The 22,395-nt window shown below is 44.7% G+C and overlaps 1 protein-coding gene across 2 annotated transcripts in view; it reads right to left on the bottom strand.

The window, feature by feature from the left end:
• The window catches only part of EDIL3 (EGF like and discoidin domains 3), a 295,349-nt gene that overhangs the window by 16,333 nt on the left and 256,621 nt on the right, over window positions 1-22,395 (bottom strand). For both annotated transcript variants that reach the window (XM_077347541.1, XM_077347540.1), the window contains one exon: window positions 404-559. In XM_077347541.1, the coding sequence (XP_077203656.1) occupies window positions 404-559 (156 nt within the window). The remainder of the gene's footprint in view (window positions 1-403; window positions 560-22,395) is intronic.

A 22,395-nucleotide genomic window follows, 5' to 3' on the forward strand; every position in this document is an offset into this window, starting at 1 on the left:
GAGAAACTGCAAATTTAATAGATTTTATACAGTATTTTAAGAGTTCCCTTTTATGTGAGTTTTTATGTGTTGCTCTGATTTATTTTTATCTGCTATTCTACCGTGTATAAAATTGAATATTAAAAATGAAAATAGCATTTTCCTGTTAAACATATTTGATTGTACATAAGTAAAAGGTACATCCTATGTTTAATGGCTTTAAATTTAACATTTATATGCCTAAAACTATGGTGAATGTCACTGTATTATGTTTTTCCTTTCCATTCACCTTGACTTTTAGCTGCAGAACCTTAGGCACGAACAGACGGCATACATTAACCTGCAGGCTACCAACCCTGATATTACTAGAGATGTAGCTTCCTACAAAAATGCATTTCAAATATCAATTGCCTCATTATCTTACCTTATCCTTTTTTTGCTTTTCATCCTGATATATGGTCCAGTGCTCACCATCATTGCTATAGGCAAGTTTATAGGAACCCACGAACTGTACATGACCAAAATCTTTTGCTCCTTGGGTAATAATGCCAGTGATTTTTGTAGGAACAAGGAGGTCAATCTATAAAAGACAAGTAAGCAATGTACAGTTAAAATGTTCTGAAGTTGCTTTCATGATCAAGTCAAAACTGATAATAAAATTATTGGACTCTGGATGGTTTGGGCACATACAGATTTTTTAAAAATCATCCTGTCTGTTGATAAGCTCTCTCTGTTGATGAACAATCAACTGGATATATCTTCTCTATCACAGACTTACTACTCATTCAGTTTGGCCTGGCCCCAGCACTGGAAGCCACTGTACAACTGAGCCTAACTACCACTCAACATGGCCTGGGCCCAGCCACCACCCATCCCACTCAGACTTTTCCAGGTAGAGACTGCCAGGAGTATGAAAGGAGGATAAACACCCCACAGTTAGCATTAGCTTAGCACTGGTAGCTACAATGGAGCTTGGCCAGACTTCTAGACAGAGGCTACTGAGAGTGGGAAAGGGGGTGGGGGGAACTATGATGGGGAGAAGGTAGGTTGGCTGGTTTTTTGATAAAGAGAAAAGGAAGTAAAATGGAAGAGGTTATGGGGCTCCCTGGAAAGAAGAAATAATGTCCAGAAAGGGTTATGGTGGAAATGAGATGTCCAGCCTGAATTCTTACAGGTCCCCCTTATTTTAATTATTGGTTGTGGTGAATTTTCCAAAAACCTAATAAAAACCAAACAACTTGAATAAAGAAAAAGGTTTGGGCTAGGAACATGAAATTAAGCAGGAGACTGACTCATAGAATTCTGTGAAGACAATAATTTTTTGATAGCAAACACATGCTTCAGGAAACCAAACAGATGATTGTGTACATGGACATTACCAGATGGCCAATATATAAATCAAATCTATTACATCATTGAACACAGAAGATCACAAAGCTCTATTTTGTCTGCAAAAACAAGACCAGGAACTGATTGTGGTACAGATCATGAATTGTTAATTTTGAAAATTAGCCTAAAGCTGAAGAAAGACTCCAAACAATCAGGCCAAAATATCATCTAAGCAATAGTTCTGAAGAGTTTAAAAACCATGTAAACAGGTTTACATTACTAAAAGCCTAAATGCAGTATGCATGTGAAAGTTGGTCAATGAAGAAAGCTGAAAGGAAGAAAGTAGATTCCTTTGAAATGTGGTGTTGGAGGAGAGTTTTACGGATAATGTGGACTGCCGAAAAGATAAAAAGATAACTAGGTCCTAGACCAGTGGTTCTCAACCTCAGGGTCCCGACACCATTTACGGTTGCTTGGCCCCTTCTGTGGGGTCACCCGGTTGCTGGCCCCCGCAGTGGCAACAGCGAGTGGGCGGAGGCAAAGTGGGCGGAGGCAGAACTCTCCCCATCATCTCCTTTCCTCCCCAAACGGATGCCCTGCCTTCCCTTTGCTCCCCTCCCATCTGTGCTTGCCCAGAGCTCACTGCTCCTGCCGCTGGTGCAAGTGGAGTGCCCACCGCCTGAATGACTGGCTGACCCGAGAAATCGGGAGAGGGTGACATCTTGGCATTTGGTAGGGCTAGAATAGTATGTGGGTTGCAATTTATATTCCTTTAGCCATATGTCTCTCATCAGTAAATTAGCATTTTTATTAAACAGCAAAAATGACTAAATAATCTCTACATTATTTCTGCATGTTTGCTTCCTTGGTAAATAAAATTAGATCCTCTACTGAAGCTTCTTTATAATTATTTTTTAATGTTGTAATTATAATTTGCTATATTTGTTTTGGAACTGTACATCAAGTTACTTTATGATAATTTGAATTTCGAAAACTGAAGTAAAGAGCAAACAGTACATCTTTATTGAGCTGGCAATTATCTCTGGAATGTAGCTACTCTTCCACATCAACAGCTTGGACCCAAAGAATGGTGCATGACATTTGCTCGTGGGATGCTTCTTTTCCGCTTCCTTATTCTTACTGGATCCTTCCTGCTAGTTCTCAAAGCTGCTCTTGAAGGCTGAGGGGGCCTGCAGAAAGGCTTTAAGGAAGTTATCATTTGAGAGCATTGTCAGAAACCTTCTACAATTCTCCTGAACAGAAGGTGCTTCTGTTCTGCTCATTCACTCTGCTCACTGGATCCAAGACCGCATCAATTAAAAAAGAATGTCAGCCACTTGGAAAATAATTAGCTATAGTATGCTAATACTTCCATATTTAGATTTTTTTCCCCTAGGCAACAATGCTATTCTTTAGCTTATATGTTAGATAATTTCACAAAGTGATTAGATGTGTTCTTTCCAAGGTCAGAATGATGAATCAATGATGATAAAACCTGATTATAAATCTGTCTTTTAAACAACTTTAAGATTAGTAAAGATTAGTAAATCATCTCGAATTTAATCAAAAAGCATACCGTATATCATGACTGATAATAATCACCCACAGTGGTTACCAGCCTAATAAACAACTTCCTGGGAGTAAACTCCATTGGCTATCATAGGACTTCAGAGTACCTGGTTTAGGATTGCTCTTAACTGAAGGTTAGTATCTATGTTTTCCCTTTATATACACAGAAATCTTGACCCTTATTTAAGACCCTACAATAAGGCTGGCAGCTCTGGGTTGGGAAGTACCTGGAAATATTGGGGGTAGACTCAGGATTTGGGCTGGGGAGAGACCTGTGGAGTATAATGCTATGGAGTAGAACTTTCAAAGTAGCAATTTTCTTCAGGAGAATTGATCTCTTTAATCTGGAGATTACCTATATTCCAGTGGATCCCCAGATCCCAACTAGGGGATGGTATCCCTGCTCAACAAGTTACCATTTAATTCATAAATTTCGAAAGCTCCATAAACAGCTTTCAAAAGAACTGAATAATAAAGACTAATTTAGGAAATGGAAGGAGGATTTTATAACCAAGGAGGGATATAAACAAATAACCAATTCTTGTAGGGAGAGTGTTAGAAAAGCTAAAACAACAAGAAAGATTTATTAGTAGAGTGATGTTTTAATGGGAATTTTAATGGGATTAGTTGTTGTGACCCGCCTCGAGCCTATCGGGAGAGGCGGGAAATAAATATAATAATAATAATAATAATAATAATAATAATAATAATAATAATAATAATAATAATAATAATAATAATAATAATAATAATTTATTTACAGTCAAAGTAAGAAAGAGAATAGGGACATGACAGGACCATTGTGGGAACCAGAAAGTGACATTGTAACAGGTGATGAAGAGAGGGCTTTATTGCTCAATTCCTATTTCTCCTAGTATTCTCTTGCAAGAGGAATCATGCTCAACATGTAAAAATAATTTCATGTGATGAGGGATGGGAGTTATGGCTAGGATAACTGTAGGGTTAGTCTGTAAACACCTGGTTTCTTTAAGGCCTATTATGCACGGCCGCTGAAACGGCGGCATGGAGAACGAGGAGGAGGAAGAAGCAAAGAAAACCGATTATGCACTGGATGGAACGCAACGGCGGTAAAACCCAGAGTATCCGATTATGCACGTGGATACTCTGGAGCCGCTTCTGGTTACACCCTGGTCCCGGGAAGCTCCACTTTCTTCCACATCTCGCTAACGTGGCTTTTTCGGCGGCATACATTGACTCTGCACCCAGTTGCCGCCTGCAGTGTGCATAATTGGTGATTTTAGCCGCCGCCATTCCACCCCGAACGCGGACTTTCCACTCCGTGCATAATGGGCCTAAATGAAACCCAATCTCCTGGACCAGATGAATTGCACCCAAGAGTACTGAAAGAAAATCAAATGCCTCACTATAGGATGGGCGAGACTTGTCTTGGCAGTAGTACATGTGAAAAGGATCTGGGGGCCTTAGTAGACTATATACTGAACATGAGTCAGCAGTGTGATTTGGTAGCTAACAAGGCAAATGGGATTTGGGGCTCTATTAAAGGAAGTATAATGTCCAGACCGTGTGAGGTGATGTTACCACTTTACTCCGCTCTCACTTGGAGTACTGTGTTTAGTCTTGGGCACGACAACTGAAGTAGATGTAGAGAAACTGGTGCATGTTCAGAGGAGGTTTACAAAGATGGTGAAGGGTTTGGAGACCAAGTAATATGAGGAAAGGTTGAGGAAGCTTGGTCTGTTTAGTCTGCAGAGAAGGCGACTAGGAGGTGATATAATGTCATAATGTCATACAGAAGATGGAGCAGAGTTGTTTTCTGTTGCCCCAGATGGTTGGACAAGAACTAATGGGTTCAAATTAATTCAAAAGAATTTTCAGCTAAGCATCCGGAAGTGGTTCCTAATGGTTAGAACAGTTCCTCAGTGGAACAAACTTCCTCAGGAGGTGGTAAAATCTCCTTCTTTGGAAGTTTTAAAGCAGAGGCTAAATAGTCAACTGACAGGGTGTTTCCGCACAAGGACCAATGTTGCCAATTAGTCCCACAAAGTGGAAACGCTATTTTTAAAACTGCAATCTCGGTATTATGCATACCTGATTTTTCAGTGGAATTTCAGTAGCGTTTCATTCGTTTCCCACAGGTTTCCGGTCTTGCAAAAATTGCTAGACAGGAAGCGATTTTTCCTGTGCTTTGTCCCGCCCCTGGCCGCCAGTCAAACGAACAGCCAATGGGCGGTTGGTATCATGCTCCGGGAAAGCCCCTTTCCCCTTAAATAAAAAAACAAACAAAACACATTGCAACAAATATGCGTTAATTTGTTGCAACGGAGAGCCCCATTTAGCTGGCAGCTGGCGTGTGAGCTGGTGATTCATCATTGCCACGCTCCCCAGAGTGAAAAGAAAAATCCCCCCGCCTGCACGGGTGTGATTTTCGGCCGAAAATTAAGGGAACTGGCAAACGGGGCTGTGTTGTGCTTGGGGACTTAGGGCTTTAAAGTACTTTTGTGGAGGGACTGTAGCCAGAGAAGCCCCGCTGGGTGAATGAAGGCTCGCCGGTTCATTGCTTTCTGCTCGCTCCGAGAAAAAAAATGGTGATCGGTTCGCCGGAAGTTTGGAGAAGAGAGCCAGGGGGAGGGACTTTGCTGGAACCACAACAATGGGAACGCACAGGTCTTTTTCGCTACTGTTGCAGATTGTTTGCAAGAGTGTAGCACTTTTCGGAGGGTGAATCTACTTTTCTCAATTTCCCTTCAAGCGCTACAATGATTCGCTTCTTGCGGGACTGTTTCAGGAGTGTGGCAGATTGTGTGCGACATCTTGCAGAACTGCAAATTAGTAGCGTTTACAATTTGCAACCCTTCTGCTCCTTTGAAGCCGTGCGGAATGGACCACAGAAATGTGATTTTATTAACTTAGGCAGATTGTGAATGGGTGGGTAGGAAGGGATGTGCCAGTGTTTGTCACTTCATATTTCTTGGGCTTCTTTGATATGATTCTGGTTATTCACTAATGAAGTGAACTGGGATGGAAACAGGTTGATTCAGAATCCTAGTCAGGTTTATTCAATGGGGGCATGATCTCTTGGAGGGAGGTCTGCCTTGGGTTTCCAACCATGGCACCCTGACCACAGGGAGCCTTTCTTGACAGGGCCTCCTGCTCTCCCTCTACTTGTCCCTGCTGAGAGGGCCTCTTCTTCCTCCCACTGGCCATTTAGTAAACTCGCCAACTGTGTTCAGCTATACAGAGAGACTGGGTTGTTCAGAACCCTGACATCATGCCATACTTGCAAGCTCTGGGAGGGTATATAAACATGGGCCCTCATCTAACGAACTCACCAGCTAAGCCTCCCTGCTTGATGTGTGCAGGGAGACTGGGTGGCTCAGAGCCCTGTGTCACCCAGCAACAAACAAAAAGCAATGAATTTGGCTCTGCTTTTAACAAGCTCTGTGCCTCTCTATTTTACTGTCACCAGCCAACTGAGAAAAAGATGGGAGCTAGGCTGACTGGATATATAGCATTCTGAGCTCGTAGAGCAGAAGGGGAATACTGTGAAAGGCAGCGCCTGCTGAGTTTTGGAAGGCTGTTATTGGTATTTCCAAGACTGGAGAATCCCCCCCCCCCCAAGGTGCCTTGGAGTTTTGTAAACAGTTTAATTGAGTAGCACCAGCCTGTCTGGAAAACGTACCTGTTCATAAACTGACACAAACAGCACTAAAAGTTTGTGGCAGCCAAGTGACCATGAACTTCAGTTTGTGAACCACAAACTGGACAAAATTTATAAATTTTAGCTCATGAACTGGTTCATGCCCATTCCTACATATATAGGTTAGTAGGACTGATACTTAAAGCAACTGAACTTCTACAGCTTCAAAGGTACCTGTATGTAAGCGAGGTTAATTTTGCCTCAGCAATGCATGATGATTTGAATTAAAGATCTTGCTATTACATAACCTGCACAGCAAGACTTTCTATCAAGTCAGCCTTATTCAGCCAACATTTTAAAGAATGACTTTGACCAGCTGTCAGCCAAGATTATGATGTTATGCAACTTCAACAAATCCTCTGCTGTTGATTTAAAGCAAGGAGTAACAAAATTACATAAATTGACTTGGAGATTAACAAACAAGCCTGTTAAAATTATTTTGCCAAAAAGGGGAAAAGCCCTGTGCATATGATATTTCTTATGAAAAGCCGCACGTGTAACAACAGGAATAATTTCCCCTTAGGTTTGCCAGTTCCAAGTTGGGAATTACTGGAGATATGGGGGTGAAGCCTGGGACGGTGAGGTTTAGTGAAGGAAGTTACTTCAGCAGCCATTTTATCCCCAGGGAACTGATCTCTGTCATCTGTAGATCAGCTGTAATGTTGGATGATCTACAGCCCTCATCTACTGGATACAATGTTAGTTCCTCAGGAACCTTTGGGAGATGGAGTCAATGACATTATACTTATCTGAGATTAGTCCCATCATCAAATACCATCCTCTTCAGGCTCCATCCCTCAAATCTCTAGAGGTTTCTCAGCCTGGATTTGGAATTTTATCTCCTTCCCACCCAACAGCTAGCCTACCCTCAGCTTTCTACCTACTTCCTATAGTCTCCACTGAGGAAAACAACAGTCTTTCTACACTGTAGGGACCAAAACAGCCCACATTATTAATTCTTCCTTTTTATCTGCATAAGGACCCTGTGAGGTAGGATAGGCTGAAAATATGTGACCAAAATCACATAGTGAGTTTCTACAGCAAAGTGGAGATCTGAACCAGGGCCTTGCAGAACCTACTCTGGAGCTATAACTGCTACACCATGCTCCCTTTCCTGGGGTGGCTGCTGCTTAAGAAGAACAAGCAGTCAGGTCTACTTGAGTCATTCAATCCAGGTGGCATCAAGGCATGCAGAGGATCCTGCCAGACCTGGGGTGCCAACTCCCAAGTAGGAACACGATATTACCCTCCCCACAAATTACAACTCTAGATAACTGTCCTTGTCAAGCAAAGCAACCTCAATCCCTCCTTCTAAGTGTTAATTTGTGCTATGCTAAATTGGTTCTATCTTGCAGGTGCTCATGGTTGAAGACTGGCTGGTTTTCCTATCACCCTCAAGGACACAGCTCTGCCAGGAGTAATTAGTTCTGTGAGAAACCTGTGTTGGAAGATAGGGGAGGGACAAGTTAGAATGAGGTAATCTTCTGGAGGATTCCAGCAAGGATGGTGCTTAATTGGCTGGATTGGTCACTTGACCCTGGTGGGCCTAAAATGATAACTGGCTTAAAGATTCAGAGGCTTTATGCTAGGTCATATTTTTACTGGCTCACATATATGGACATGCTTCAGCATCATAGGAAAGGCAACTGTGAACAGTGACCTGCTTATGCCCATCCTGATACAGACCGTGAAGTATTAAATAGTAAGTTAGCTTATTTCCTCTGTGTTACTAGTCATGGAGTGTTGTATTTAATAAACATCTGACTAATCCAGTTTTCTAAATTTCTTCTAATATGCATTGCACATATATAAAGACACTGGTTATTTGCACATGCCTGCCCTGAGAACCCCTTGGAGTTCTGGTTTGAACTCTTAAGTTCTCTCCTTAGAGGAAATTGCTGTTTGGGAGAGTGGACTGTAGAGCATTATATTTGTCTGAAGCCTTTCACTTCCCTAAAACAAAACTTTACCACAAAAACTTCAGGAATTTCCCAATATGAACCTGGCAACCCTGACCTGCCTCCCAATAAGTCCACTCTCAGCTGCTAAAATAAGCTTGGAAAGACTCCTGCTCCCTCCATTTGCCTTTTATTCACAGAAACTGAAGCCTGGAATGATGTGGTTACCTAGCAATAGCCACTGAGGGAATTTGGGTTTTTAAAGAGTTGTTGTTGTTGTTGTTAGTTGCAAAGTTGTGTCCAACCCATCGTGACCCCATGGACAATGATCCTCCAGGCCTTCCTGAGAGCCAGTTTGGTGTAGTGGTTAGGAGTGCGGACTTCTAATCTGGCATGCCGGGTTCGATTCTGCGCTCCCCCACGTGCAACCAGCTGGGTGACCTTGGGCTCGCCACAGCACTGATAAAACTGTTCTGACCGAGCAGTGGTATCAGGGCTCTCTCAGCCTCACCCACCCCACAGGGTGTCTGTTGTGGGGAGAGGAATGGGAAGGCGACTGTAAGCCGCTTTGAGCCTCCTTCGGGTAGGGAAAAGCGGCATATAAGAACCAACTCTTCTTCTTCTTCTTCTTCCTGTCTTCTACCATTCCTTTCAAGTCCTTTCAAGTTCACACCAACTGCTTCAGTGACTCCATCCAGCCACCTCATTCTCTGTCGTCCCCTTCTTCTTTTGCCCTCGATCGCTCCCAGCATTAGGCTCATCTCCAGGGAGTCCTTCCTTCTCATGAGGTGGCCAATGTATTTGAGTTTCATCTTTTAAGGTACAGGGGTTATTTTTAGGGCCATTTCGCACGGGGATCTTTGTTGCAAATTGGTCACTGAATGAAAAATCGCCATTTAAAATAGTGGAATTCGTCGTTTTGCACACCTGGCTTTGTAGTGGAATCAGTTGCGTTTTTTAGCGTTTCCCACAGGCTTCCGGTCTCGGCAGAAATCGCTAGAAAGGAAGCGCTATTGCCAAGCTCGTCCCGCCCCTGGCCGTCAAGCAGCCAATGGGCAGCCGTTAGCATGCTCCCAAACAGCCCCTTTCCCTTTAAGAAAGGTTTTTTAAAAAAAAAAACAGACCCATAGCAACGAATCTAGGTAGATTCGTTGCTACGGAGAGACCCATCCAGCTGCCTAATGTGAGCTGTCGTTTGATTGTATGATCGTTTGCACGCTGCCTCGAGTGATAAAAAAAAATCCCCCCCCCCTTCTCACGGGCTCGATTTTCGGCTGAATTTATGTGTAAAAAATAAAGGGACTTTATTTCAGCAAACGGGCTTTTAAGTGGTTTGTGCTTAGTGACTAAAGGTGAAGGACTGAAGCCAGGGAAGCCTCTAAACAGAAAGAGGCTCGCCGGTGCGTTTATCCCCGCTCGCTCGGAGAAAAAAAAATGGCGATCGCTTCGCCGGAAGTTTGGAGGAGAGAGCCAGGGGAAGGGACTTTGAAGAACCAGCAACAATGGTAACGCACAGGTCTTTAGTGCTACTGTTGCAGATTGGTTGCAGGAGTGTATCGCTATCCGGAGGGTGAATCCACTTTTCTGGATTCCCCTGAAAGCGCCACAACGAAGCGCTTTTGGCGGGTCGGTTTCAGGATTGTTGCAGATTGTCTACGACGTCGTGGGTTATGGCAAATTAGTAGCGTTTCCAATTAGCAACCATTGTGCTATTTTGAAGCCGTGCGAAATGGCCCTTAATATTTTCATTAAAAACAATTAGTTATTTCTTTTTATGTTTCAGATGTCAATGCACAATGAAGGCCCATCTGTAGAAATATCCGTCTTGCTTGTTCACAGCTCCAATCACTGGATTTAGGTATCCAAACATTTGACCAATTTTGGTATTAGAATATAAGATGCCCGTAGGCTCTCTGTGTCAATGTCATCTTCAGTGCATGGAGGCCAGGTGTGGTTAAGGACTGATCAGGGCTAGTGAACACAACTCAGGCTCCCTGTATCTACATAAAACAACCGAATGTTAGAATGTAGTAATAATGAAATAAAGGACTTTATTTCATGTTAATGAAATTAAAATATGGACTATATACTAGTTTGCTTAAAATTATAATATAAATCCAGGGTCATTAAGTCTTAGAACTGAATGTTTTTCATGGCCACTTTTGGTTAAGAGGTTTCAGTTCATAGATTACATTTTTTAAAACTATTTACCAAACTTTCTGAGGTGAAATTCAACCCCTATAATACATACAAAAATATCTCTGCAACTTTTTCCTTTGAGGGCAATGTCACCTGCAAACTAGTAAAAAAAATGTTACCAAGGTACATCACTTGCAGTTTTCTTTCCATAAACAAATCAACACTGGGGACTTAAAGACAAATCAACTGCTTTTGTAACTGGCATTTTTAAAAAACACACTTGATGTGACATATTGTGAAGACCAAGGTTAAAAAAACAACAACTCCAAAACTTAATGATGGTACCCCCCCCCCCAGAAAACAGTGAACTAGGGAAGCACTACTCAGTGAGACAATACAGACGGGTGACCTGATAACATTGCTTATAAAATGGAGTAAGTTACTAAACATGAAAGACGAAAATCTAAACAAAAAACCATTCTACTTCATGTGAATTTATATCTAAAGTCCAGTTCAAATAACCTTTTGAAAAATGTAATGCAGATGGATTTTTGCCACCCAAACAGATTTTGAGGTCATAGCGGTGACACAGAATTTGACTACTCTGAGATGTGGATGTGGAATAGGATAGTAAATACAATTGTAGAATTTTTTTTCACAGAGTTGTCAGAATAAGTGGCTTATGTAATTGTATGTCAGTGAGATGAGAACGTCTAGAACAGGGGTAGTCAAACTAGAGTTGGTGGCAAGAGTTGGTGGATGAGGTGAAGGAGGTGGGGACCCTAGGGGGAAGTGACCATGTCCTCATAGAATTCCTTTTGAGATGGGGAGCCAAGGAAGCTTGTAGCCAGACGCGGATGTTGGATTTTCGTAGGGCAAACTTTAATAAACTCAGAGACATGATAAGTGTCATACCATGGACGAGAATGCTGGAAGGGAAGGGAGCATGTGAAGGGTGGGCGCTACTCAAACAGGAGCTATTGCATGCTCAATCAATGACTATCCCAGAAAGACGAAAACACTGCAGGAGCTCTAAGAAGCCTATTTGGATGAACAGAGAACTTCAAGAGGAACTAAGAAAGAAAAGGAAAATGTTCAGGAAATGGAGGGAAGGACAGAGCTCTAAAGAAGAGTACCTACAGGTTACTAGGCACTGTAGATCAATCATCAGAAAGGCCAAAGCTGAGAGTGAGCTAAGATTGGCCAGGGAAGCCCATTGTAACAAGAAAAGATTTTTCAGTTATGTGAGGAGCAAACGTAAAGTAAAGGAGGCAATAGGCCCACTGTTGGGTGCGGATGGACAAACTCTAACGAAAGATGCAGAGAAAGCAGAAAGGCTTAGTGCCTATTTTACATCAGTTTTTTCCCACAGGTCAAAGTGTTTAGGCACATCTAGAGATGGCCATAGCCAAAGGACAGTGTCTGGGTGGCAGGTTAACATGGATAGAGAGGTTGTCGAGAGGCATTTAGCTGCACTGGATGAGTTCAAATCCCCTGGTCCGGATGAAATGCACCCGAGAGTACTCAAAGAACTTTCCAGAGAACTTGCACAGCCCTTGTCCATCATCTTCGGAACCTCTTTAAGGACTGGAGATGTCCCGGAGGATTGGAAGAGAGCAAATGTTATTCTGATCTTCAAAAAAGGGAGGAAGGATGACCCGGGAAACTACAGACCAGTGAGTCTGACCTCTGTTGTGGGGAAGATAATGGAGCAGATATTAAAGGGAGTGATCTGCAAACATCTGGAGGACAATTTGGTGATCCAAGGAAGTCAGCATGGATTTGTCTCCAACAGGTCCTGCCAGACCAACCTGGTTTCCTTTTTTTACCAAGTAACAGGTTTGCTGGATCGGGGAAATTCGGTTGATGTCATTTACTTGGATTTTAGTAAAGCTTTTGACAAGGTTCCCCATGATGTTCTGATGGATAAATTGAAGGACTGCAATCTGGATTTTCAGATAGTCAGGTGGATAGGGAATTGGTTAGAGAACCGCACTCAAAGAGTTGTTGTCAATGGTGTTTCATCAGACTGGAGAGAGGTGAGTAGCGGGGTACCTCAGGGCTCGGTGCTTGGCCCGGTACTTTTTAACATATTTATTAATGATCTAGATGAGGGGGTGGAGGGACTACTCATCAAGTTTGCAGATGACACCAAATTGGGAGGACTGGCAAATACTCCGGAAGATAGAGACAGAGTTCAACGAGATCTGAACACAATGGAAAAATGGGCAAATGAGAACAAGATGCAATTTAATAAAGATAAGTGTAAAGTTCTGCATCTGGGTCAGAAAAATGAAAAGCATGCCTACTGGATGGGGGATACGCTTCTAGGTAACACTGTGTGTGAACGAGACCTTGGAGTACTTGTGGATTGTAAACTAAACATGAGCAGGCAGTGTGATGCAGCGGTAAAAAAGGCAAATGCCATTTTGGGCTGTATCAACAGAGGCATCACATCAAAATCACAAGATGTCATAGTCCCATTGTATACGGCACTGGTCAGACCACACTTGGAGTACTGTGTGCAGTTCTGGAGGCCTCACTTCAAGAAGGACGGAGATAAAATTGAAAGGGTACAGAGGAGAGCGACGAAGATGATCTGGGGCCAAGGGACCAAGCCCTATGAAGATAGGTTGAGGGACTTGGGAATGTTCAGCCTGGAGAAAAGGAGGTTGAGAGGGGACATGATAGCCCTCTTTAAGTATTTGAAAGGTTGTCACTTGGAGGAGGGCAGGATGCTGTTTCTGTTGGCTGCAGAGGAGAGGACACGCAGTAATGGGTTTAAACTTCAAGTACAACGATATAGGCTAGATATCAGGAAAAAGTTTTTCACAGTCAGAGTAGTTCAGCAGTGGAATAGGCTGCCTAAGGAGGTGGTGAGCTCCCCCTCACTGGCAGTCTTCAAGTTGGATACACACTTTTCTTGGATGCTTTAGGATGCTTAGGGCTAATCCTGCATTGAGCAGGGGGTTGGACTAGATGGCCTGTATGGCCCCTTCCAACCCTATGATTCTATGATTCTAAACTGCGGCCCTCCAGATGTCCATGGACTACAATTCCCATGAGCCCCTGCCAGCATTCGCTGGCGAATGCTGGCAAGGGCTCCTGGGAATTGTAGTCCATGGACATCTGGAGGGCCGCAGTTTGACTACCCCTGGTCTAGAACTTACATATAGCCACTTATTGAATGTATATAAACTATGATACAGTCTTCATACTAGAATTCCTTACGTATGGCATTATGCCTAGGACTTATCCAAAATAGCATTTCTGTATTAACCTAAAACACATGAGCCTATTTTCATATTAATATAACTAGGAAACTAAAAGTAAAATAGAAATGAATATTTTGCAGAAACTTAACCCAAGCAAAATGGCTAATCCATTTTGTTCAGTTTGACAATTCTGTTATCTATCCTTATAACACCGCATACATTACTTATGGTGACTCACTGCTTTATTGAAACTGCTTTGACTGCACAAAGAGGCAGGAGAGAAATGTAATCATATATATAAGAAATCTTCCAATTTCTCATTTCTACTTTTCAACAATCCAAAACAGTTAACATCCAGTATAAAACCAGAAATTCGGCAATCAATTGTAATTAGAAATGGTAGGCTCCAATGTGTGATGAAAAGTATGGGTTGATGGGATAGACATCACAGGGTAATGAAAAGAAGTTAGTTTAGATGGTCTGATTAGGGAAGTCTGATTAGGGAAGATACCATGTTAGCTATGACCACAGATAAGGTTGTCTCTCCAGTGGCCAGATTTCTAAGTTCAGAAGACAAAAAAGCCCAGGGAAAAGTCATATTAATGGATGGGCAGGTTTATTTGGGATCACTTATTTATTTATATTGTACTGAGAAACTGAAAACTGTTCCCTTCAGATTCTTAAATTTTAAAGGCAATATAAATGACACAGTAATTCCCCATGACCAATAAGCCTGTCAATATGTATTGTCAAAAACAGCTGGCCAGTAGATAGAGCCAAAGTATGATTTGTGTAGTCAGGGAATCGAATTTGGTTGAGTTGCAGAAAAGGAAGTTAGAGTTTTTGCATGATGTGTTTGTAAGTGAAGAAGGAAGCAGAAGTAAATTGGCCCACTACAAAATTAAAGTATGGAATTCCATGTGGCTTAGGAGTATGGCTTGGACCATACAAATGAGCTAAGTTAGGAATATTATTTGATCTTTAGATTTTTTGTCCATGTATTGAAACTAAAAACTATACAAAGCTGTTCTTGTGCACAATCTCTTTATTCACAAGATTAGCTCTTAGAATCAGCAATTCAGGAGCAAAACGGTAGGTAGATTATACTGGTTCAATCTGAAAGATCTTATCTGAATGCTTTTCTATCCATCCAGGTACTAATGGTCAGGGGGAGACTTTTAATTATGGTATGTTTTAATATGTAGACACGTTTTTTCCCCATTCAGTTCTTCAAGTCATGGGGGATTTCTGCACCCTTTAAAAATAGTGAAATGCTTACCATTCATTGTTGTTATATTCCAGCCCCTCCACATGACATTGCCAACATGCGGCGTCTGGCCAGTAAATGATCTGCAACATCCTCCATTTTAAAGCTCTAGATGGTAAATCCCCAAAAGTGGATTCACCAACATAAGTAGCACTACCTACTGCAGAGCAACCAGCAAGTCACCAGCAAAAAAAATGTATGGAGGTGAAGAAGCGCTATCTCTGCCTCCAGTGTCCCAGCCTTGCACCCGCCTCCCTCTCCCTTCTCCCAGGGACGGGAGTAGTTTTTTCTAAAGCTAATTGCCTGGAACAATGAATAGGTGTACAAGTGTCCAGGCAACGCCAAAAATGTTCCCATAAAAGCTGTAGCACCAAGCATGCCGCTCTAGGCTTCCCCCCCAAATCAGGAATGAGATTCATTTTTAAAAGAAGCAAGACTCATGATTCCATAAGGGGTAGCAATAAAGAAACACTATGCATAGGCGTTTCAAACTCAATGGAGCACTTCTGGAGGGGGAGAAGCGCGAAATGGCAGCAGAGAAGAGCAAGACAGCAAAAAAAGGTGAAGAGGGGATGGGAGGCAAGATTACGCCATTCAGCTGGTGTAATGCAATTTTTAGCAATGTGCACACATTCCAAGTCCACCGTTACATCCTCAGTTCCTAGTTGATTCATGGATTTAATGTTATCTGAGGCTGTGGCATCTGTCACCCCTCAGGACTTACCCTGGAGTCACCATTGGGGCCCATACATGGGTCATGACAAGCTCCTGGCCAGCATGATTCATACATTAGTGGAAGAGTTGCCCTGTCCTTGGAATGGCCAAGAAGTTTTACCTAAGTGCTTTGGTATGTAGATAACCAGGGAGTAGAGAGAGCTTTTGAAATTCTTCTGACTGGTCTCTATTGTAGTGATTTGATAACTGGTTATTATATGATCTGGCATCACTATTAATGTTCAGTTAGGATTCATTTATGGAATGTTAGAACATGTGCTTAGGTGTTTCAGGTTGAAACTTTCTTTACAGTGCATTGTATTTTTAATTGTATGTACTATACTGATTGGTATGTGAAATGGTCTCTTTGAAAATGTGCCTAATAACTATCAGTTATACCCTGGTGTTAGATACATGGATTTAAGCTGTTTAGCTTTAGATATGAAAGGGCAATCCTATAGAGGAAGTCTTCTTGAAATGTAATTGCCACTTAGATGCTAAATGATGTTGCCTATCATGGCCCTTTGAAGAGGCCTGGTGTGAAATTCCAGCCAGCCAGCATTAGGCTGTAGTGTCACTTTTTGTCTGATCATGAATAGAAAGCCTTATTGGAACTCAGTCACTTAAGTAACCAGTTGAGAAGGATCTCCAGTTTCTGCCTCGAGATTTCTGGAAGCATCTGGATTTTCATGTAATTCTTATAAACCCCTGGCTAAAGGTTCTACAACTTTCTGGTATAGATTTAAAAGGTGTCTTCGATTCAACATTTTTGAATGTTTATGTTGTGAAACACCCATGGAATTAGTCTGCTTGCTTTTTGAAACATAGGTCTTTTATATCTGAAAAGAAGGTCATAATTCTCAAACTGTTTGGTTTGGGGAATCATTGTATTGTTTGTTTCTGGTGAGAACCAAAATGTTTGCATATGAGATGGTGCATAGATAGTGTTAGAGAAAATTTTAAGTTATGCAATTTAAAACAAAAAACAGAGAGCTTAAGGTGTACAGCTTAAAAGCAAATAACACATAGATAAGCCTTTAGCTTCAAAGAATCACTAACAGACAAATGCAACTTCAGCTTAAAAAGTGCCATGCTTGCTGATTGAACATAGCAAAGGGAGGGGTGAAACTTAGAGCACAAATGTATATATCATTTCGGGGAAATGAGGGGCTATCGAGGAAATGGAAATTTAGGATTGTAATGGGATAGGTGGAAGATTGTGAACCGTTGGGTCAATTGACCAATGGGGCAGTACTAGGTGCAGCAGGGCTGTCTTAAAATTGAGCTGTGCTGCAACGCAGACTTTGGAGATCTTTGGGTGTGGTCCTGAAGCATTTCCCCATGCTTTGCAAACCACGAGAATAAACCTGCTTATTGCTTTCAAAATCTTCCTTGTGAGCGGTATTCATCCAAGTTTGCCCATGACAATAGCCCTGCCCATTTTGTGATATATCTCTGATGTATTTACCTGTCTTTTTATACTCTGTATGGGAGGAACTTGGGTGGTATATAAACTGCTGTTGTTTGTTTACAAATAAATTGTCTTCATCAGCTGTTCAATAAACCTGTCTTCTACCTACATTTCCCAATAAAACTCCAACCATACACTGCATAGTAAAATCGCTTGTTGGTAGGACAGAATAACCATGACAGTAACTTTGAATTCTGTAAGAAAGTTAGACATCTTTAATGCACAATTGCAAATTTATCTATAAGCAAAATAAACAGAAAGATAGAAAGAAGAAAAAAATACATATAAAATTAATCTTATGATTATAGTAGAAGTTTTTCTACTAACACAAGACTCTAAGGGATACTATATAAAAAAGGTATAAAGCAGTAGGGAATATGATCATGGAAATAACTCTTATAATCCGCATACAATTTAGTGGTAAGTTATTTTCTATTTATTGTAAACAATCATATTGGCCACAACTTATCTCAGCTCTCACAGCTGCTTACCTGGATTAGTCCCAATATTAATGAGGATACTATCCTAAGCTATTATTATTTTTCTTGGTACCCAATACATATAAAGGGTTCATCTCTTAGGCTCTACGGAACTATAAATTATGGCCATGTAACACTGTGTGAGGATTAAAATATCAACTGTGTTTGTACTAAACATCTGCAAATATCTCCTTAAAACCCCAACCAATAATTCAGCAAAAAAAAAATCACATAAAACCATATAGGTTTTTCTTCCTTCTAGTTATTTTTCTTTAGCCCCCCTCTTGGCTACTGGCACAATGCACCATGCAGGTTACACTCATATTGGGATTCGTCCTCAAGAGTCCTGCAAATGACTAACTGGATAGCTTTAAATTGCTGTATTCTTCTAGGCCATGCAAGAGTTCCATACCCCAGGAATTACCTAGAAACAGCCCATTGCACAACTGCTCAGCTACTAGAGAAACTCAACAAAATATTTATTTCTGTTTTCAAACATTTTATTTATTAAAAAGGATTTAAGCATTTCCAGAAAGTGCTCAAGAATAATTTGGTGTATTTTCAGATAAAGGCAGTTCTGTATCTATGAGACTACCTTTCTTCATGTGTTTTCATAGAATCATAGAAACATAGAGTTAGAAGGGGCCATACAGGCCATCTAGTCCAACCCCCTGCTCTACGCAGGATCAGCCCTAAGCATCCTAAAGCATCCAAGAAAAGTGTGTATCCAACCTTTGCTTGAAGATTGCCAGTGAGGGGAAGCTCACCACCTCCTATTCCACTGCTGAACTATTCTGACTGTGAAATTTTTCCCCTGATATCTAGCCTATATCGTTGTACTTGTAGTTTAAACCCATTACTGCGTGTCCTCTCCTCTGCAGCCAACAGAAACAGCATCCTGCCCTCTTCCAAGTGACAACCTTTCAAATACTTAGAGAGGGCTATCATGTCCCTTCTCAACTTCCTTTTCTCCAGGCTAAATATTCCCAAGTCCCTCAACCTATCTTCATAGGGCTTGGTCCCTTGGCCCCAGATCATCTTTGTCGCACTCCTCTGTACCCTTTCAGTTTTATCTATATCCTTCTTGAACAACCTTCTTGAGTTTTCAAACATGGTACATGGACAGCATTCTAATAGGGTACACTTTCGGGATGTCATGGTCTAGGGGGAATAGCAAAAAAGAATGCATTTCCAAGGTATTTAGGACTCAAATTGTTAAGAATTTTGTAGGTCAAAATCAGCATTTGAACTGTGGGTATAAAACTGTTTGGGGAAGCTGACCCAGAAGTGCTTGTAATATTCTCCTGATGGATGGTTTACCTCCATTAACATGAGAACATATGCATTCAACGTCAGCAACTGCCTTCAACACAGCTTTACCCCCCAAAGGCATTGCAAACTAGGGGAGGGTTAGTGGTTCAGTAGTGTAGTATCTGCTTAGCACACAGAAGGTCCCAGATTCAATCCCCAGCATCCTCAGTTAAAACAATCATGTAGGAGGTGATGTGAAATACCGCTACTTAAGATTCTAGAGATATGCTGCCAGTCTGAGCAGACAAATCTTGAATTGGCTGGACCAAGGACCTGATTCAATACAAAGCAGGTTCACATATGTTCAGTCTTCAAGCCCGGAGAGGAGCCCTGAAAATCAATGCAAACTTTGCACAAGCAGACAACAAAGAATTCAAAAGCCAGAAGTTAACAATAACTTGTCCTAACAACTGAATATATATTATAATTTGTTGAATGACCCACTGCTTCATTTATAATCATGCTAATTTAAACCACTCAGAGAGTTAGAAGTACTTTTTATAAATAATGATCCTAGAGTAATCTATAACAAGATCTTAAATTTTAAGAGAAAACCAAGTTAGCTATATTTTCCTTAGAGTCTATTTCATGATTTGCAAGCACTGCCATGAAACACTGCCATAAACTGAGAAATCAAAGGAAAAGTAAAACAAAGAAGATAGTTCTCTTTAAAGCTGACAACCAGAGTTTTAATGAAATTAACATAGCAGCCAATCTTTAACACTTAGCTGTATAAATATTTGTGCAGAGCCCTCCTGGGTGGAGCTGGCCTGGCCTCTGCTTCCAGTCCCTGGAACATTATGGGCCAATCAGAATGTGCACAGTCCTGATTGGGCCTGCCCCGCTTACACCTGCCCCCAACAAACCGGGCAAGGATCACTCTGGCCTGGAACTGCAGAGGGCTTGGGTCAGTAGCCAAGACTGTGGCATGGGAGGGAAGGGAGGCAAGCTGAGGCCTCACTGGTACATGGGCGTGCGAGGAATGGTGTGACCCCCACCAGCATTCTCCCTGGGCCCAAAAAGACCCACTACAGCCTCTCCAAGCCTTGGTGAGCCTGCCTGGGGCAGGGTTAGGGAGGAGGTGAGTCCCCACCAGGCTTCCCCCCACTTGCCGTGGCCCCTTAGCAGGCCTGCTTGGGGTGGGGGGAAGCCGAGTCCCAGCCAGCCCTCCCCTTCACCCTGGGAAGGCTTGCAGAGGTCAGGAAAGGCTATGCCCGGCCTTCTCAGGGTGAATTGAAGCCCTGGCTGGGACTCCCCTCCTTTCTTCCCCCGACCCCCAGAAGGCATGCTGCAGTATTTCCCACACTCAGTGAGCCTGCCTGTGATGGGGAGGCTCCCAGCTGAGTCTCAGCCAGCCCTCCCCTTTGCCCCGGACAGGCTCGCAGAGAATGGGAAAGGACACAGCGTGCCTTCTGGGAGGGGATCCCCACAAGTCCTCCTCTGCACCCTGAAAAGGCCTTTCCTCCCTCCTTTCCCCCCTTTCATACCTCCCTTCTTCCATCCCTCCCCTGGAGATCCTAGTGGCTGTTGTATCCTGTGGTACAATGGGATTTGTCCCTAGTCTTTAAACCCCTCCCCCCGCTCCGGAGGAGCGGGAGGAATAAAAGAGTAAGGGCATGTGGGGAGGAGTTAGGGCGGGCCCTGTCCGGGATAAAAACTCGGGGGGGCCAATCAGGAGCCGCGAAGCGGCTCCTGATTGGGCCCCCTGAGTGTCCATCCAAGGTCAAGCAGCCAATGGGGAGCCGCGCAAAGCGCGGCTCCCCATTTGCCGCTTGCCCGAGCCTCGCTTGCCCTGGCTGGGGAGTCACCAGACAGACAGAAGACGATGCCTGCCCGGTGAGTCCTCCAGCCACCCTCCTGCCACTAGGGAAAGGAGCAGGGACGCCGCGTCTTTGACGCGGCGTCCCTGCTCCTTTCCCACCGCCGCCATTTTCTAGCTTCTGCCGGACCCGGCCGCTCCTCCGCTGCCGTGGAGGAGCGCCCAGGTCCGGCAGAAGCCTCCCCCGCCCACCGCCGCCATTTCCCGGCTTCTGCCGGACCCGGGCGCTCCTCCGCTGCCGTGGAGGAGCGCCCAGGTCCGGCAGAAGCCTCCCCCGCCCACCGCCGCCATTTCCCGGCTTCTGCCGGACCCGGGCGCTCCTCCGCTGCCTCCGCTGCCGTGGAGGAGCGCCCAGGTCCGGCAGAAGCCTCCCCCGCCCACCGCCGCCATTTCCCGGCTTCTGCCGGACCCGGGCGCTCCTCCGCTGCCTCCGCTGCCGTGGAGGAGCGCCCAGGTCCGGCAGAAGCCTCCCCCGCCCACCGCCGCCATTTCCCGGCTTCTGCCGGACCCGGGCGCTCCTCCGCTGCCTCCGCTGCCGTGGAGGAGCGCCCAGGTCCGGCAGAAGCCTCCCCCGCCCACCGCCGCCATTTCCCGGCTTCTGCCGGACCTGGGCGCTCCTCCGCTGCCTCCGCAGCCGTGGAGGAGCGCCCAGGTCCGGCAGAAGCCTCCCCCGCCCACCGCCGCCATTTCCCGGCTTCTGCCGGACCCGGGCGCTCCTCCGCTGCCTCCGCTGCCGTGGAGGAGCGCCCAGGTCCGGCAGAAGCCTCCCCCGCCCACCGCCGCCATTTCCCGGCTTCTGCCGGACCTGGGCGCTCCTCCGCTGCCGTGGAGGAGCGCCCAGGTCCGGCAGAAGCCTCCCCCGCCCACCGCCGCCATTTCCCGGCTTCTGCCGGACCCGGGCGCTCCTCCGCTGCCTCCGCTGCCGTGGAGGAGCGCCCAGGTCCGGCAGAAGCCTCCCCCGCCCACCGCCGCCATTTCCCGGCTTCTGCCGGACCTGGGCGCTCCTCCGCTGCCGTGGAAGAGCGCCCAGGTCCGGCAGAAGCCTCCCCCGCCCACCACCGCCATTTCCCGGCTTCTGCCGGACCCGGGCGCTCCTCCGCTGCCGTGGAGGAGCGCCCAGGTCCGGCAGAAGCCTCCCCCGCCCACCGCCGCCATTTCCCGGCTTCTGCCGGACCTGGGCGCTCCTCCGCTGCCTCCGCAGCCGTGGAGGAGCGCCCAGGTCCGGCAGAAGCCTCCCCCGCCCACCGCCGCCATTTCCCGGCTTCTGCCGGACCCGGGCGCTCCTCCGCTGCCTCCGCTGCCGTGGAGGAGCGCCCAGGTCCGGCAGAAGCCTCCCCCGCCCACCGCCGCCATTTCCCGGCTTCTGCCGGACCTGGGCGCTCCTCCGCTGCCGTGGAGGAGCGCCCAGGTCCGGCAGAAGCCTCCCCCGCCCACCGCCGCCATTTCCCGGCTTCTGCCGGACCCGGGCGCTCCTCCGCTGCCTCCGCTGCCGTGGAGGAGCGCCCAAGTCCGGCAGAAGCCTCCCC

This window comes from Paroedura picta, chromosome 7, assembly GCF_049243985.1.
Source record: "Paroedura picta isolate Pp20150507F chromosome 7, Ppicta_v3.0, whole genome shotgun sequence".
NCBI lineage: Eukaryota > Metazoa > Chordata > Lepidosauria > Squamata > Gekkonidae > Paroedura > Paroedura picta.